At 44.6% G+C, this 19,510-nt stretch overlaps 1 protein-coding gene and 1 pseudogene across 2 annotated transcripts in view; both read left to right on the forward strand.

Annotated features, from left to right (window-relative positions):
* Nucleotides 1-14,462, forward strand: part of OXCT1 (3-oxoacid CoA-transferase 1) — a 114,201-nt gene extending 99,739 nt beyond the window's left edge. For both annotated transcript variants that reach the window (XM_083154266.1, XM_083154274.1), the window contains exons 15-17: nt 8,890-8,970; nt 11,731-11,832; nt 14,254-14,462. In XM_083154266.1, the coding sequence (XP_083010392.1) occupies nt 8,890-8,970; nt 11,731-11,832; nt 14,254-14,295 (225 nt within the window). In that variant the 3' untranslated portion in view covers nt 14,296-14,462. The remainder of the gene's footprint in view (nt 1-8,889; nt 8,971-11,730; nt 11,833-14,253) is intronic.
* Nucleotides 14,463-18,735: 4,273 nt separating this feature from the next.
* Nucleotides 18,736-18,873, forward strand: LOC146045240 (U2 spliceosomal RNA; annotated as a pseudogene).
* Nucleotides 18,874-19,510: the final 637 nt, after the last annotated feature.

Raw genomic sequence — 19,510 nt, forward strand, 5'->3', positions numbered from 1 at the left:
ACACCCCACTTTGATGTACAATTTACCCCTCCCATGCAGTTCGTGCAAGATTTCATGGAACGACCGATGGTTGCGTCTAAAATTTGTCTGAAGGCGCTAACAGTGGGCATCTCAGTTGATGATAAGTCAGGCACACGGCTGTGCTTATAGAGCATTTACATATTACAGATATGCGACCGGCAAAATGATGCAGACTGTCAGCCGCAAGTCATTTATTTATATCAGAGGCAAATCTCCGGTAGATCCCGTAAATCAAGCAGTTTAAACTGTAGAATATAAAAATAGATTTCAATAATAAACGGTCACCATAAATTCCATTACCGGGTTTTGTTTACATTTAGTTTGCACTTTAAATGTAAGTCGACTGCTCATGAAGATGAAATGATGTCATTAGGACGACCACAACCCCATCTGTATAGCTGCGATGTTACAGGCCAGCAGCAAAGCCTCTTTTATCTCCAGCGATCAATTGTTGATGTCTTTTTTTTTTTTTTTTAAACCTGTAAATATTGCGTGAAATTGATTGGTTTTGTACTGGATCAATAGAACAGACTGTCCTCTGTTGGCTACAGTATTTGCAGAGGAAGTGAAACAGACCTGGCATGCTGTCATGCCACCCTGGTACATCCTGCTGCCCATACAGTGCTGTGCGCATAATTCACCGATGTTCCGAAGCTACTTCAATCCCTTCACTGTTCGATGGCTGGAGTGTGAAGTTTTTGTAAAAACATGAATATGCAATGGAAAATATGTTACATGATGATTATGCAACAATATATAGTGTATATTTTTTTTTTTATTTAAATATTTGGGGTAAGATGTAATAAGATGAGATTTTTAGTCATGTTCCAATATCACGTTTTAAAATCGCAATTGTTTTTTTTTTTTTTACAAAATCGCAAATGGAATGGGATGCAAATTGTGGTGTGAAGAATGTGATGTCGTGCGATTTTTGGTCATGAAAAATATGGGGGACAAAATGAGTAGGGGGTCCCCGGTATTTTGGCAACCAGTACCAGGCCCAAACAGCCAACAGGGTAATGCCACAGCCTGGGGAAACTTTTTACGCAAGTTCCCTTGGCCAAATCATTCATCCCATTGGCTGGTCAGCACAGGCAGGGACCCTGGGGGAGTGTGAACCCCAAATAAATACCCCCCTCTCCAGAGTTAACCCTGCCCAGGCTTAATCCCAGGCATACCTTACCTATGGATTCCCTCAATGGCCTGTCCTCTTGTCCAAGTATAATCCAATAGGGGTACCTGCTGCACGTTACCCCTCATCCGTAACGAGAATGTGGTTTACATTCTCGGCTCCACTCACAGACCGGGGGTTAGGGCCACCCACAAGCCAATCAGGAGGGGACAATTGCCGAAGGACTCAATTACCTCAACCTCTTGGCCATTTTGGACTAATGAACAATATATATCCTGATGGCATCTCCCTCCTAAAGTCTGTGATCATTTCCTTGGTCTTATCCACATTTAGGACCAGGCAATTGTCCCTGCTCCAGGACTCCAGTCTGGACACTTCCAACCTATACTCTGTCTCATTATTAAATATTATAATGCGAACAGATTCAGAGCTTGAAGACCAATCCTAAGTAAACAGCTAGTATAACAGAGTTCTGGTTGACTTGCAAGGGTGAGAATTCACACCCCCCCCCCCCTCTCTGGTGGCTGACCACACCCCTTAAACAGGAGTCCCTTTCACTGTGTTCCCCTGGTTGGCTCTAAATGCCCCATTCTGAGATTGTGCTCTATATACCAGACAATGACACAGCAATTATGAGAGCGCGGGGACATAAGAATCAATTGCTTCTGGGTAATTTTAGATAAAATAAATTTTAATTCTATTGGGCAGCCAGTGACCAGATAAATCAGCACGTAGAGCCAGATAATGTACTTACATTTAAGTGAGGTGTTAATGAGGTCGGGGAAAAGGTAGCGGAGCACGCTACTGAGAACTACAGAAATGACAGAATGAATAGCTTTTCAGTACTGCAAGTGGCAGTTCTCACCTAACCCTGGGATAATTATGAAAATTAGGAAGAATTGACAGCCAGGAAATCACGACCGACGTGTCGGAGAATGCAGATTCCTCTTTCTGTAAAATGTATTTCTCACAAGCTAAACCTGGAAACCAGCTGTCTGGTGCTACAAGATGATAGGATCGTAACACCCGCCTATACGGCACATGTAATGGCGGCGTTTACAAAAAGATCAATTATAAAATGTGCTATCTATACGAGAATGATGTATTATGTAAACTGTAGCTTAACTTGGTAACCAGGTATAACACCAGCTTGTCTCCAGTCATAGTGGCTAAGTTATCACCAGACAAAATGGCTGCCGCTTGTATAACCAAATCAGGAATAGCGACACCCAGTTAGGAGGACGATATTACCCTGTTGCTGATCTTCCCGAGACTCTAACCCATGGGTCTTCAAACTGTGGCCCTCCAGATGTTGTGAAACTACAAATCCCAGCATGCCTTGCCACAGTTTTGCTATAAGGGAGTGTTAAAACTGTGGCAAGGCATGCTGGGATTTGTAGTTTCACAACATCTGGAGGGCAGCAGTTTGAAGACCCATGCTCTAACTAATGGGCACATTTACTAAAGAATGAGTTTTTAGAAGTGATAGATGTTGCCCATAGCAACCAATCAGATTCTAGCCATTATCCTCTAGAAGGCGCTAGATCAGTGATGGCTAACCTCGACACTCCCAGATGTTATTGAACTACACATCCCAGCATGGCCTGCTACAGTTTTGCTATTTGTCCATGCTAAAACTGATGCAGGGCATGCTGGGATGTGTAGTTCAACAACAGCTAGAGTGTCAAGGTTAGCTGTCACTGCGCTAGATAAATGAAAAAGTAGAATCTGATTGGTTGCTAGGGGTAACATCTCACGTCTAAAAACTCACTCTTTAGTAAATGTATCCCTTGTAGCCACAAAACTAGGCGCTTGATCTTAATTAGCTACAGTTATTACTATTGGTTCTGGGATAATGGTCAACCACTATCCGTCAACAGTGACTAGGTTGACACCTAAGAATGATGAACATACCCCAGGTCGATGCAAGCTTAAGGTCGACATGTACATGGTCAATATTCAAAAAGTTGGGTTTTTCTTGGTGTCTATGTTGACCTATGTCGACATGGACACCGTATAAGTTTACCGCGCCTCATCGTATGGGCTCACTAAGTTCGCCATGCTTTGGGCACGGTGCCTCAATGGCACACTATTCTAGTCTAACTCCTATGCCCACTTGGATAGTAAAGTATGAACCAATTCGGTCTTAACAAGAAAAAAAAGTGAAAAACTCATGTCAACCTTTTTAGTGTAGACCATCTGTCATTGTTTGCCGATGGTATGTTGACCATAGATAGAAATCTTCAAATATATGAAGGGTTTTAACATAGTACAGGAGGGAAATTTTCTTCAAAGGAAAATAAGTAATAGAACACGAGGACATGCACTGAAACTGGAGGGAGGTAGGTTCAGGGGATTGTTAGAAAAAATTACTTCACAGAAAGGGTAGTGGATAAGTGGAATAGCCTCCCATCAGAGGTGGTAGAGGCTAAGACAGTAGAACAATTTAAACATGCTTGGGATAGGCATATGAATATCCTTACAGAGAAATAAGGATTAAAAAGGGTTGAGATTACCTGAAGGGTAAAAAGAGGGGCAGACTAGATGGGCCAAATGGTTCTTATCTGCCGTCACATTCTATGTTTCTATGACCATTCTTTGACCCAGGGACCAGACACTGGGGGGGATGCACTATTTCAAAAATGCAGAAATACAGAGGGTAGCAAAAGCTGGAGATACTGCGTAGAAGTCTATAGGCTTCTCTCCACAGTGCTAAGTGAGGGATCCATCACGGATCCCTCCCAGCATGCCCCGCGGCCAGGCTGTCAGTCTGCGCATGTACAGAGGGACTTCCGGGTCTTAGACCCAGAAATACAATGACGTGCCGGATCGCTGTCCTTTGCTTTACTAATCACATATGTTAGTGCGTATCAGACTTGCCTACCCTCCCGGAATGGCCGGGAGCCTCCCGGAAATCGGGTCCTTCTCCCGGTCCCCCGGGAAGGTGAGCAAGTCTCCCGCTTTCTAGTGATAGCCCCCGCTCCCCCCTTGCCCACTGGTTTAATTACCATAAACCACAGGTCCGCGGTGAGGGGGCTGGGCTTAAATGACGCGATTGCGTCATTTAAGCTCCTCTCCGCAACCCGCAAATCGCAGCATTTTTTTTGCATTGCGGGCGGGGCCAAGTGATGTCAGCCTTGTCCCCGCCCCCCTGACATGTTGCCGTGGAATCAAAAGTAGGCAAGTATGGTGCATATGCAATTAGTAAGAATGCGGTAGCCGGCAGAGATGGGCGGCGGATGTTAGAACATCCCGCCCCCTGTATGTATTTCGGTGATCGTTTTCATTAGACTGTTTACTTTGTAAGGTTAAATGAGCTTGCACATTGTATAGAGTAAATAAGGGTAAAATATACTTTGTATCCTGCAATAGCAATACCTATTATGGTAAGTGGATGTACGTTGCACTGTGCCAGCAATCAGTGCACATTTCTATTATCCCCGGGAATAGTGCCTGTTTATCTTATATACCACACGCTAACTGCTTCTCAGCCGCGGACCACAGACCTGCTACTAATATCTAAAGTGACACGCAGTAAATAATAACAAAGCTAAATGAGCCCAGATCTAAACGCAAAAGTCTGAGGATTCAGCATTTAATGGTTACTGCTTGAATAGCTAAACGGAGATGGATGCGTTATTTAGGTACAGCCACGGCTGTTGCTAAGGAAACCGTCCATTTTCAGGATGCCTGTCTTGTATCTTTGCATCCCGTAATCTAGTTTAAGGCAATATATGACAAAAAGTGCACGGTAGAATTTAATAATTGTATTGCATTGTACTCTGCTTTATCTTATAGTGTATTCCATATTTAGCTTTTAAGCGCCCCAGGGTCTGTTTTCCATGTCCTCAATCTGTTAATATTCTGCTTCGTAAGCACCCATTCAAATCAGTTACGTTCATTTAAAGTCTTGTCCATGCAATTCTTTTTATTATTTTTTTTTTGTGTGTGCATTCTCTGCTATTTGGCATTGTACGTTTTTATTTGCCCTTTGTGTTATTTACTGTAGATCAGTTTTGACCTAAACTTTTCTAAACAGATCTGTACTATATAGTCTAATACCCCGTTCTCACTGCCGCAAAAACCCGGGTTTTGCCAGGGCAAGCAGTAATTTCCCGTGTCCTGCCTCAGTGTGAAAGGGTCTTTGTGAAATTACCGGGTGTTATGCCCTGGGAATTACACACAGGTTTTTTGCAGGGTTTTTCCTGGGTAATACAGGGGTGTATGGCAGTGTGAACAGGCTAGACCCAGGTTTTTCTCACAAAATGCAAAAAGCAAGTTCATTGCATTGCTCAAAGCTGCTTTTTAAACAGCCAATCAAAGATACTTTTTAAACATCCAATCAAAGCTGCTCTTAGTTGCCACACACTTGATGGCAGGCATACTAGGGGAAGCAGTGTGAACGGGGAAGACAGGAATTTCCCGTGTCTAAGATACAGTATGAATGGGGTCTGTAGAGCTGAGATGCTCTATGCCCCACCAAAATCACGGGAACAAAAACACAGGATTTTGCAGGGGCGGCAATGAGAACGCAGCATAAATTGAATCTGTACACTGCACCATGTGATTCGATCGGGAACGAATCGGGATTGAATAGAAAGTGAATCGCACCGTGTGTACACCCTTTAAGATGTCATGTGACGACTCGGATCTGATGCTGGTCGTCCTGATCCTGTTTAACCCTTCCTGTAAGTGATTGATCTTCCTACCCTTCACCATAGCCCAACCCCTGTTATTAGAACCTGACCTCCCCTCCCTTCTATTGCCAGGAGCAGTTCCACTGAGAGCTGCTCCATCTGAACATGTAGTATCCCAAAGTAGTATTCTGTATCTTAATTTCTCTGGGTATGGGTCTGGGTAGACACGATTTAAGTCAACATGCATTGTGTTGACCACTGAAGGCTGACAGTTCTTATGTTGGCACCTGAAATAGGTCGACAGTGTTGGAAGGACGACCCAAGCATTAGGTCGACAATGGCAAATTCGACATGTGTTTTTCACTTGTTTTTGTCCCGAATGGTGACATAGGTCGACATGGACACCGCGTACCATGTCCCCTCGCACAGCGCGCTGAACACGCCATGCTTCAGGCACGCCATTTTATTCTCCAACTATGCCGCAGTGGATGGTAGGGCACGAAATACCGCCTGCTGGCTCAAAACGCAGTGAAAACCGCAAGTTGACCTTGCCACTGTCGACCTAATGCTTGTGTCAACCTTCCAGCTCTGTCGACCTTCAGTGGTCTACCACAATGACCATATCCCATTTCTCTACACAAATTTTGACGGACAATCACTTGATGAAATATGTTTAAGTAAAGAGGAGCGTATAAGTGTCCTGCGCATAATTTAGCTTTTAAATTCAAGATTCTTTTTGCCAAAGGAGTTTGGAGTCTTCAAATAAGTTGGAAAGAAAGATCATAAAGAACTGGTGCGAGCCTCCCGGGTCATTGACCCCCTAATTATACAGGACTGTCCGTGACAGATAAGACACATGATTTATGAAATGACTGATCTGACATTAGGGAGAGCTTTCAAATCACTATCAGACACATCTCGCCCAGCATCTGGGATTCACCTTCATTTGTCAAGATAAAGAAACACAGATTGATGTCCGGTTGGGGCCTCGGCGCAGCGCCTTATGATGTATCATGACTCATTAAGATGGAAACGCACGCTTTCATCATCTTCATTTGGGAGAAATCTTTACCAGGATCTGATTTATGTGACGTGTGTCCTATTGGCTGACGTACAACCTCACATAGAGACCGGATCGCTGAAGGACTAATTCTTCTTGTGTACCATGGGCCTAATACAGACCAGCTCGCGTTCGGCCTGAAGGGACAGAAATTATTTAATGGTCTCTGATCATCGAATGATTTCTCTCCCCTTGAAAACTGACTTTTATTTCAGCAGGAGGTGGCCAAATACGGGGCGGGCACTGATGTCAAGTGATGTAAGCCGCCCGCCCCGAGCAGGCATCGGCCCACCTGCGTTCCCAGGGATGCAGCGTTTTCATTGGGACTCCTATAAATGCTGGGCGTTCCCCTGCTCCAGCAGTGAACCCCCTCTGGAGCGAACAGGCCCATTGGAACTGGGAAAAATTTGTCCCCTTACGATCGGGTATGAATTAGGGTCGATTTTGTACCTTTTTCCCCAATTTCTTTACATTTAAACAGTGTTTCCTCCTAAATATATTTATCTACGTCTTCGGGCTGAGATGGGAACCTATCATTTGCTCAAAGTACCCGCTTATGGTCTGATTCAGAGATGTAGACAGAGATATGGTATAAGTAGACCGTTCTGATCTATACGATCAGAACCGGCCAAATGTGTAACCCATGAGGTCATGAAGAAGAATTTTGGATATCGGATTATTCCGTATTTCAGAATATTTTTACATTTCAATGATGTACATTGAGGTATCTTGCATTTATGTTGTATAAACAAATCAAACACATGAAATGCTCACACATATATATTTTATTTGGGCATAAAACATGGTTTCAAAACATGAAACAAAGTTTGTGTACAATCTCGGGTACTGAATTTGAATGCCAAGCAATCATTTTCTTGCACATATTTAGTGCCAGTTACATATCATGTCCCCAGTAGTGCCAGTTACAGATGTCCCCAGTAGTGCCAGTTACATATCATGTCCCCAGTAGTGCCAGTTACATATCATGCCCACAGTAGTGCTGGTACAGATGTCCCCAGTAGTGCCAGTTACATATTAGGTCCTCAGTAGTGCTGGTACAGATGTCCCCAGTAGTGCCAGTTACACATCATGCCCACAGTACTGCTGGTACAGATGTCCCTAGTAGTGCCAGTTACATATCATGTCATCAGTAGTGCCAGTTACATATCATGCCCACAGTAGTGCTGGTACAGATGTCCCCAGTAGTGCCAGTTACATACATGTCCTCAGTAGTGCTGGTACAGATGTCCCCAGTAGTGCCAGTTACACATCATGCCCACAGTACTGCTGGTACAGATGTCCCTAGTAGTGCCAGTTACATATCATGTAATCAGTAGTGCCAGTTACATATCATGCCCACAGTAGTGCTGGTACAGATGTCCCCAGTAGTGCCAGTTACATACATGTCCTCAGTAGTGCTGGTACAGATGTCCTCAGTAGTGCCAGTTACATATTATGTCCCCAGTACTGCCAGTTACAGATCATGCCCACAGTAGTGCTGGTACAGATGTCCCCAGTAGTGCCAGTTACATATCATGTCCTCAGTAGTGCTGGTACAGATGTCCCCAGTAGTGCCAGTTACATATCATGTCCCCAGTAGTGCTGGTACAATTGTCCTCAGTAGTGCCAGTTACATATCATGTCGTCAGTAGTGCCGTTACAGATGTCCCCAGTAGTGCCAGTTATAGATCATGTACCCGGTAATGATGGTACAGATGTCACCAGTAGTGCCAGTTACATATCATGCCCACAGTAGTGTTGTTACAGATGTCCCTAGTAGTGCCAGTTACATATCATGTCCTCAGTAGTGCGGTTACAGATGTCCTCAGTAGTGCCAGTTACAGATCATGTCATCAGTAGTGCTTTTAGGAAATAATTATTTTTTCTTTTTTTTCCACTTTGTGGAATGTATGGTTTTCGGAATCATTTGGATAAGGGATACTCAACCTGTTTATGCATTTTTCCTTTTAATTATATTACAATGTAAATATTTTAAATTGTTTCCAAACATTAACCCAATCACTTGTACCTCATAATAGGGAGGAACGCACAAAATACTGGATCAATGCAACCTGCCGCTTACCGGGAAACAGTGCGTGGATCGGATCATTACAGAGAAGGTAAAAGGCCTCAATTGTCATTTGTTCAGATTCCGGCTGCTCCGCAACGTATACCGATGTATGTGGCTTGTAGCCGGCATTGTTGAATTTAAGTGCTTAAAGTGTCTACATCCCAGTGGTGTATAATCAATAGCATAGATATGGCTGAGCGCCTCCTTGCTCTGCTGCATTCCATACAAATAAACCTGACAAGCATCCCGGGAGTGACAATCAGCCCGCAGTAATTCATCATTTGTATCTGGCTTAATGCGTTATGAGTCTGCCCTGTGAATGTTATCAGAACCATGGAGAGAACGGCAGTCAGGAAACCTCTCGGTGATCACCACTGTTTCCTGGGCTGCATCAATACTCTATCAATGTTTTAGGAACTAGTAACCTTGCTGCGGATCATTTGTATATTGTATCTTTATTTATAAATACCTCGTTTCCCCTTGTGGCCTGCAGTCAGCTGCTGTTCTCTGCAGTGCGCTGGTTTCAGATGCCATTTCCCCCAGCAATGCTAGGGCCGCATGTTACTATATGCCCGTGCCTGGCCATGTCTGTATTTCTATGTCATGCGTAGTTTCAGCACAGTGTAAATATGTTGCAGAATTATTTATGACGAATGAACCTCTATAGACCTACCAAAACATTTCTGTTCTTATCCCATTGAATTGCAACTAAAGTTTTTATTTTATTTTTCACTTTTTAAGGATCTTTTCTTATATAGGTCTATCAAAATATCTTTTATCCGGGTGTGGTACAGGGGTCCGACAGTCGGGATCCCGACAATCATTAGCCGGACGCCGGGATCCTGACTGGCCGGGCCCAGACAGCATGGGGAGCGCAACTAAGCCCCTTGCGGGCTCGCTGCGCTCACCACGCTGCGGGCACGGTGGCTTGCTACGCGAGCCACCTATTCTATTCTCCCTCTATGGGGGTCGAGGACCCCCATGAGGGAAAATAGCCGACGGCCGTTGGGATCCCGACCTCGGGTAAATGCCTATCGGGTTCCTGACTGTCGGGACTCCATCCGGCACCCCTTTTATCCATACCTCCCAACTTTCATTGGTGGTCCAGGGGGACCTTTGCGTGCCCAAAATTTTAGGGGCGTGGCCTCGCAGTGAGGGGACATGGCCTTCCAATTGCGTCACTCATGCGAGGCCACGCCCCCGTTTTGCCACTGCTGCCCCTCTGCCTGCGGGGAATAGACGCTGTGCGTCAACAGTCAAAAGGTGGGCCTGAGTTTTTTTTTTTTTTTATTCTAAAACAGGCGGTATTTCATACCCAACCATCCACTAGGGCGTGGAGGGCGAATATAATAGTGTCCGAACAATGGCCGGCACCAGCAGTGCACTGAGCACCGTACACGGTGGTCCATACCCGAATATATAGCAGCCTTGATGCACATAAGACAGATTTCACCAACTGCGCATACAGAAAAGCACCGAACAGCAAGATCGCCTGGAGGCGCAGCACATTGTTATATAATCACAGTGCCATCCTCAGTTGGCGTTACGGGTCACCTGATGGCGCTTGATAAATTGCCAACTATGGTTGCAGCACAGCTGTAAAAACAGGTTATCACCACTTCATGCATAGACCCCTTAAAGAGCGATCCTATTATCCCCAATAAAACATTGGGTGCAAAAAAAAAAAGTTTTTCACAATTTTTCCTGATGTTTTAGCAATTTTTTAAAAAAAAATTTTGCTCTCTAATATGAATTGTCAGATTGAAAGCGGGAAAACAAGATCTACTTTCGGACATTTTGCCTGTGACTCAGGCAGAGGAATTAATATCCCCGATCACCACGGCACAAGCCAGCTTGTCGGAGCTCGTTAGATAGCCCCCAGTGATCCTATCATCCACGATCGTGGGTAATAGGATGCCGCTGTTAATCTTTACACCAGTAACTGATACTGTAGAACACAGGATAAGGTCAAGTACTGGGAATTAGATTCATTAACCAATGAATCACGGACGATGTAATGGTTAGCATTACCGCCTCACAGCACTGAGGTCATGGGTTCCATTCCCACCATGGCTCTAACTGTGCAGAGTTTGTATATTCTCCCCGTACTTGCGTGGGTTTCCTCCGGGTACTCCAGTTTCCTCCCACATTCCAAAAATATACTGGTAGGCTAATTGGCTCCCAACAAATGAACCCTAGAATGTCTGTGTGTGCGCGTACATGTGGTAGGGAATATAGATTATAAGCTCCACTGGGGCAGGGACTGATGTGATGTTCATATATTATCTGTAAAGCGCTGCGGAATATGTGTGCGCTGTATAAGAAACTGTTAATAAATAAATTAACCGGCACAAGAGAAACGACTCTGTAACTGGGACTCGTCTACAGTAAGTCGTCCTTGAGACAACTAGTAAGCAAGATATTATTGAAATCCATTTACAGAAAAGCAGTAATCTGTCGTATTTTAAAACTTTGTGTGACCTTGTTCCTAAACCATAAATTGATTGCAGATATGCTAAAAGCCTGAACAAATGAAATTCTTATGTTAAGGTTGCACAAATATTGGCACAGTACGTATTGTCCATGAGCTGCTATATTCCGCATGCTAATGGATTCAGTGTAATGCGCTATGCAGGCAAGCAGGGAGGATGGCGAGATTATTATCTGGTGATTGAGTCTGGGTCCGGTATATGGTATAATATTGCTTGCAGAGAAGGAAATGCACCTCATGAACTTCTAGCTGATATTTCGTGTAGACCATTTCCCATCTAAACATAACCGGCAGTTTGTGTATTTGTGTGTGTAATAGGCTGTCTTTGATGTGGACAAAAATAACGGGCTCACTCTGATTGAGATCGGTGAAGGTCTATCTGTGGACGACATAAAGAAATGTACCGGTTGTGACTTCTCAGTAAGTGCCTGGGTTTTTTTTTTCTTCCTTTACCATGTTAGCTGTTTTTATCACCGATAGGTTAACGTGATGCTAATATTTGCTGCATAGCACGGCATTTTGTCCATTTTTGTTAATTGTGATATTCATTATCAATTTAAATACAGTTGTGTCCAGGTACACCTAGCCTCCTTTCGTGTTAAACAGGCTGCGTGGCGCGGCTCGGTAGCGCTGGCCGTCTTTTTTTGCAACTTTTTCAGTTAAATACCATCTTATTTGCATATTGTTTTGGTGTGTGACTGCGTCTGTATTTGCATATGAAATGCTACCTTACTCTGTTTTCCTTGAAAACTCTGTAACATTCCACTTCTTATGCAAACACAGCAGCAGTTACACACTGAATATGGACACACTGCATATTTTAATCATCAGAAGCTGATTGTGCATTTATTCGCTCATTTTGCAAATAACATGATATTTAACAATTATACAAAGATGCCCGGCACTGCAGAGTCACATGGAGCTCACGCATTATCGCATGGAGGAATAGATGTATGTGGACACATCTGTACTATACAAAATACTTTCATTTTATTTGTTTATACACTGCTGCTTTCCAAACCCTTAAACCCAGGCATGTCCAACCTTGGCCCTCCAGCTGTTGTGAAACTACAAGTCCCATCATGCCTTGCCACAGTTTTGCTATTAGGGAATGCTAAAACTATTGCAAGGCATGCTGGGATGTGTAGTTTCACAACAGCTGGAAGACCAAATTTGGCATGCCTGCTTTAACTGGATATATTAATACAGGATTGAAGAGTTAAATATATCTTAAAAATGTATACTGTAACTGAATAGACATATATAATTACTCATATATACACACATAATGCTTTTTCTGTGCATTTTGCAAGTGCAATATAAATATAGCATTAAAGAGATGCGAATAACAGTCATTTTCAGTGTAGTATATCACTATATGTTTTCGACAGCCATACTCATACCCTTTAACTGTACCTTTTTGGGCGGCACAGTACCGTTTATTATGGTAACTACAGGCAAAAAAGGACTTTGAACCGCTTTTCCAGCTCTATCGATAAGGTACTTGTTTCCTAGCACGGCGCCCCCGATTTTGATCGAAGTGCATCTTATGCAATCGCATCGCATGCAATGCAGCGGCATGCGATGCGATTTTTAATTGTACAAGCACCCTAATGGGTGCTTACAATGTTAAATGTACCCCCATTGTCTATGCCACCCCCACTATCAACGACAACCCGAAGCGTGGCGAGCGCAGCGAGGGGCGTAGGTACGCGTCCTCCGACCTTTTCATACCTCCACTATCCACGTTCGCGTGGAGTTGATTTTAGATAGTGTGGCAAGCGCAGCGAGCCACCGTGCCCGAAGCGTGGTGAGCGCAGCTGGATTACTTTTCATGTATTCCGCAGCCCTTTGGGTTGGCGTTGATAGTGGGTGTGTCGTTGACACTGGGGGTGCATTTAACATTGTAAGCACCCATCAGGGTGCTTGTACAATTAAAAATCGCATCGCATGCCATTTGCTGGCATGCGATGCTATGCGATATTTCATTGTACAAGCACTCCTGTTAATTTAACGGGAATATCGGTATGCGATGGTATGCGATGGGCTCCATGCTAGGAAACAAGTACCATTGATTCCTATGGGAGCGCCACAAGGCCATGCCCCCTTTGCTTGTGGCCACACCCCCTTTGCTAATTTGTACTGGATTTCTGTCCAGCCGTGTTGGAGGGTATGCATACTGTGAGCTGAACCCCTGAGCCTATCCGTTCACCAGCAGCTAGTGACATTACTGAGCCAGGAAAATAATCAAGACGTTTATTTTGGGTTGCTATAATATTCCATTAATCCAGGATTCATGACTTCCACAGCTTCTAAGGCTGGTGGCCATTAAATCTGTATTTCACCTGGTTTTAATTATATTATAGCAAGCCTACTTTATTTGTGTTACAGGCACTGATTGATTTTATCTAGGGCCTTCAGGACTGCAGCCCCCCTCCCTTCCCCAGTAAAATCCACTAACTGCAGGAACCATGCAGTAAAATCCGCCATTTTGCAGGGAATGCCTAGGATTGGCAGTGACATCCCATTGGAAGTACTCTCTGCCAATCACAGCCAGACAAGCATTCGCAGGGGGAGGTGTTTACACTCCCTAGGACTAACAGTCTGGACTGAACATAGCATAGAGTGCGCTTCCCATGGGAAGTCATACCATCAGCCCTATCTGGCTCCATGGGCTGCAGCTGATGCAGTCCATAGAAGCCTGAGATGCTTGTTAAATAGTGCACGTGAGCACAAGCCGAACATTTTCTGAGCTTGCAGCTAAAACAGCAGACCATCCTCGAATGACAGGTATTGTCTTACTCACGTGAAATTTATAATTTTTTTGTTTTTATTTGCCAGGTTTCACCGGAACTCAAACAGTTGCAGCAAATCGGGGTCTAAGAATTGTGGTCCGTTTCATATCATATATTTTTATGGAGAAGTTACACTTGCCTAGGACTTTTTATTTTCTCAAGCTCAATTGATAGCAACCAACCAGTAGTTGTGTATTTCCTCAGTGGGGAATTGTTACAAAACCATGGCAGTCAATAAAAACATATTTAAATAAACTTGGATTTGTACGTTCTAGATCTTTGAGTACATTAAAGATGTGTTATTTTGAATCATTGTATCTGACAAGTGGGTCCTGAGCTGTGAGGTCTGTGTATTAGGACTTGCTGCTGCCCCGGAAGGTCGCATAGGCTAAATAATAACTGCTCTTAAAAAATGTCAATGTCTAGGTCAACCCCAAGAGGTCTACATGCACAGGGTCGACCCAAAAGGTCGACATGGCAACGGCTGACACATGACCACGTCAATATGAGTTTTTGACTTTTTAGGGTGTGTCAATTTCTGAGCATGTGGACCCCAATTAGTGTACCGCTCCGCGTCCTCTTTCATGGTACGGTTCACTCGCCAGGCTTCGTGCCACTTTACTGTGTAGAAAAAGTAAAAAATTTAAATGAACAAAAACTCATGTCGTCATCTTTCTTATGTTTCAACCTATTGATTGCGTTGACCTTTTGACCATGACAAACAGTGGCAGCTCCGGAGGTGGTGGCTGCAGCACGGTTCAAAATTCAAATAAGGGAGAATCGCATACGTTATGGGCTAGATCGCATGGCATGCAGTGTGTGTGCAATGCGATCCGAAAGCAGTACAAAAAGTATGTGCAGCACATACTTTTTGTACTTTGCAATGCCCGCGGGAGTGCACATCGCATCGCACGCTGTATGGCCATCTTTTGGCACATAACCCAGCCCATTATTTAAAAAAGTGGGTACTTGTGAGTTATCCGGGCTGCCGATTTTTTGATTGTATGCCTTAAGTTAAGGCATACAATCAGATGCGATGCGATATCGCATCGCATCGCATCGCATGCGACCATCGGATGCGATGACCCGATTTTTCTATAGGAATCAATGTTAAAATTGACTGAGTCCATTTTAACATGAAATTCAATGGGAAAAAGGGGTCCTTTTCATACCCCTACTATCCAAGTGGGCATGGAGTTGGATATAAACCTGTGGCGAGCGTAGCGAGCCACCGAGCCCGAAGCGTGGCGAGCGAAGCGAGCCCCGCGAGGGGACGGTATTCTGTGTCCCCTCGCGGGGCTCGCTACGCTCGCCACGCTTCGGGCTCGGTGGCTCGCTACGCTCGCCACAGGTTTATATCCAACTCCATGCCCACTTGGATAGTAGGGGTATGAAAAGGACCCCTTTTTCCCATTGAATTCCATGTTAAAATGGACTCAGTCCATTTTAACATTGATTTCTATGGAAAAATCGGGTCATCGCATCGCATCGCATCCGATGGTCGCATGCGATGCGATCCGATGTGCCCGATCCGACCCGATTTAGAAATCGGCAGCCCAGATAACTCACAAGTACCAAAAAGTGTCTAAATTAATATAAAAAAATCTACAATTATTAATTTTTTTTTTACAAACATGTATAATAAAAGACTGTTCTTTTGCTGTTTAACTCTTAGGCAGGACACTAAGGACTCCATTACACCCCTCTCATGACTGAGGGGTAGAGAAGGAAGAGATGGAAGAAGAGGGGAGGAGATAGAAGGGTGGAGTGTTGAGGACTGGCAGTGGCACTGGCAAGACACTGAGAAGAAGGAAGGGGAGGCGGCACTGCTGCCTGTTCGTCATTTGATTGACAGGCGCAGGGTGCAATGGGTAGTGGGCGGACCTGGACATGACATGTCATCCACAGACAGCGCTACATGCCTCAGCGCAAGTGTCCGTGAGGAAGAGGGGGCAGGTCGCAGGAGGACAGTGTGTGCGCGGAGCAGGGAGCTGCTCAGCCTCTCCATACTGCCACCTGCTGTCAGACAGGCACTGCGGGTGGCATGCAGGCTGTGTGCACTCGCGGTGCAGGAAGCAAATCTTTATACTGCCGCCCGCCCGTGGGCGGCGTGCAGGAGGCAGTGACAGTGAGGGCTGAGGCTGCTTTAGCAGAGCAGGGAGGGAGACAGCGCCTTTTCAGCATGGCGCCTCCCTGCTTTGCAGGAGCTGCTGAGTGGGTAGCGCCGGCACTGAGCCCACACCCACACTGCAATTGGTGTCCACATAAAGATTAGCACATCTTCATTGTCGCAAGGAGGTGGCAGCCACCCAGCTGGCCACACAAGCAGCGGTAAATCATAATTGTACAATGGTATTTCTATTTTCCTCATTGAAAAATTATTACATTTCTCTACTTTTAAGTAATTATTGGACAAAGTATGGGGTGTTCACACCCACAAAGCAACTGGTCACTCCCAAATTACACTGGCCACACCCCCTCTGCTCCCTGTATGCTCTGTGGTCCTTAATCTGATTCTGGACATCTCAAAAATTATATTAGGCGCTGTGGCTTCTCAATAAAAATACTGTGCAAAGAATTATTCCTAGACGACCAAATGGAAAATCCCTTTAGAGAGTGATGTCTGGACAAATATTAATTCAAGTGGATTCAATGGTTTACCCCTTCACTAGTAATACCGAGAATTGTCTGGGCTATGCCTTAATGCCCAGACTGGCACGGAAAATTCTAAGGATTCCCGGTGTTTAGCGCCGAGCAGCGCTGCTGAGTTCAGCTTGTTCAGCGCTGCCCGTCTCCCTCTCCCCGCTGCATCTCCGGCTCACCCCGCCCCCCCGGCTGTTCTATTACAGCCTGCAGGGCCGGGCAGCGGCTGATTGATGTTTCAGCAGTGCTGCCCGGACCTGGGGACACAGCGGTGGTTTTTATTTTTTAGGGAGCGCTCCCCAGAAAAAAACTCACCCAGTGGGGAGCGCTCCCTAAAAAAAACACCACTGAAGGGGTTAATACACAATTGATTTATTCCATAATTAATCTTCTAAACATGATTATAACAAAAAAAAAAGAAGGAAAACATACTAAAAAACAAATACGCTTCGCTTACATTAAAAATAATTCATGAAATAATATACAATGATATACAAATATTTGATCTGATGACTCCACTCTACTTTGGCCATTTACTGAGAGCTGTGATATTGTTTCAATACAAGAGAGTGCATCTCCGGACCCCCTGCCTGGCCACTTCGCTTCACCATGGGAAGCTACTGGCAAATACAAGTGGTATGAAAAACCTTGCAGGTGAGATATACATCACAAAGTCAGTTGCTTATCGATTTAACAAGCCAAGAGTAAAAGTATTGTATATTATTTTATGAATTCTTTTTAGTGTAAGTGTCTTGTATTTGTTTTTTTAGTATGTTTTTCTTCTTTTGTTTTTGTTATAATCATGTTTAGAAGATTAATTATGGAATAAATCAATTGTGTATTAAACCATTGAATCCACGTGAATTAATATTTGTCCAGACAGCGTTCTCTAAAGGGATTCTTCATTCGGTCCGTGAGGTCCGTCTAGGAATAATTCTTTACACAGTGATTCTGGACATCTTAACATTAGAAGACTTACTTTACATTGGCATGTACTTGGCACCGAGGGCGGCATGGCATCACAGGGTTGTCCCAGTGGAAAACAAGGTGGCACACCGTGAAATAGGAGAGAGGAAGATTGGAACAAACATACTACTGTTGCTCCTACTACCTATAGAATAACTGTAGAGACATTATTGAGACTTTGAGAATATTAAGAAACCAAACCCAAAACTGATCAGACGCAAGAGTCTAGATGGGTTTGTGGGATTTTCTCAGTCGTTTTCTGTGTATCTGTATTAGTGACTCTCTAAGCTTGTTTTCTAAATGGCCCGTTTTTCACCGCCAAAATGACATTCTGTGATTGTACCATCTTTTATCACCCAGCATGCAAAAAAACAATGTTGGTCTGGTTCTTACTCAAGTCTGGGATGTGCCACGGCAGAGTAATCCCACCGTCTCTCACCTTCATGGCCTATCATTTATTGTGCAGAATTTCCATCTTCTGCTTAGAGCCTTTGCGAAGAATAAGTGGAAGAACAGGATCTGAAACGCCAACATTCATCATTTTTATTGAGAAAAGGGACAGAAAATGATTGAGGCATTAAAAATTCTGAGCCACAAATGAAATGATGGTTTAGATTTGGAGACAGTCTGTGCTATCTTTAGCGCTGCTGATTTGCATAATTCTATATCTTGTCATCAGAGTCTGGTCTCTTCCCATTGATGGGTAACATCCTCTTTGTGACCTCGTTGAAGCAGGAGGCACAGTGACCTCTGTCTTATTTATTTGAAAAAAAATAATGATAATTGAAGAGATAACCTGTGATCTATGTTTCACCATAATCATTGTAAGGTCTCCTCCCACCCCCCTTCCTTGGTGTCATCGTATCACAATGGCATTAGACCACCTGGCCATTGGCTATTAGAGTAACTGGTTTGTTCTATCTCTTCTCGGCCTTTTGGCTAAGATCAAGTGTAGTATCTGTTCTTATCAGTTGAGTCTGGACCGCCCCCTGGCAGAGAATAGAGAAAGCAGTACCGTAGTATCTTGTTACTGAGCTGAGGACGAGCATTACCTCATGTTCTGGACAAGTGCTAGGAATGGCTTAGTCTCGATGCCCTGCTAGGGAGGGAATACCATTCTCTCCACTGGTAGGGAGGGGAGAAGCATCGGTGCTTTGAGATGGGGCTCTTGTTCAGGGGTCTTTGCCTCTGGGGGAGAGTCACTCGAAAAGCCCGGTCTAGTATCCACTCCCAGGAAGAAGGGAAAAGTTGGGACTGAGTAGATTGCTCTCTGGTCCGGGGGTAACATGTCGCCCCCGGCCAGTGAGACAGCGAAAAGCCCAGCCCAGTACTCAATCCCTGGGAGAGGTGAAACGTCGGGACTGAGTAGGTGGTTTCTTCTTCCTCAGGTGGTCCATTTGGGCCTCTGCGGGGGAGACTCACCGAAAAAGCCCGGTGGAGTATCCATTCCCATGCCGGGGGTCGGAAAGGGCCCACTGGCTGAGCGGAGAAACACTTGGTCGGACGCTGACTGGCTGGCTGCTTGGAGTCCGAGGCTGCACTGTGCCCCCGGGGAAACTCGGGGGTGCCGAACATGCACGGGTGATCCCAAAATCACCATGCACTAGTATGGCACTAGCACTGCGCACTTTCCCTCTAGGTATGCGCTTCACGTCCTTACCTCGTCCTTTTGGATGGGGTAGGACAATTTTTCA

The sequence above is a fragment of the Crinia signifera genome, chromosome 1 (genome assembly GCF_055691185.1).
Source record: "Crinia signifera chromosome 1, ASM5569118v1, whole genome shotgun sequence".
NCBI classification, from domain to species: domain Eukaryota; kingdom Metazoa; phylum Chordata; class Amphibia; order Anura; family Myobatrachidae; genus Crinia; species Crinia signifera.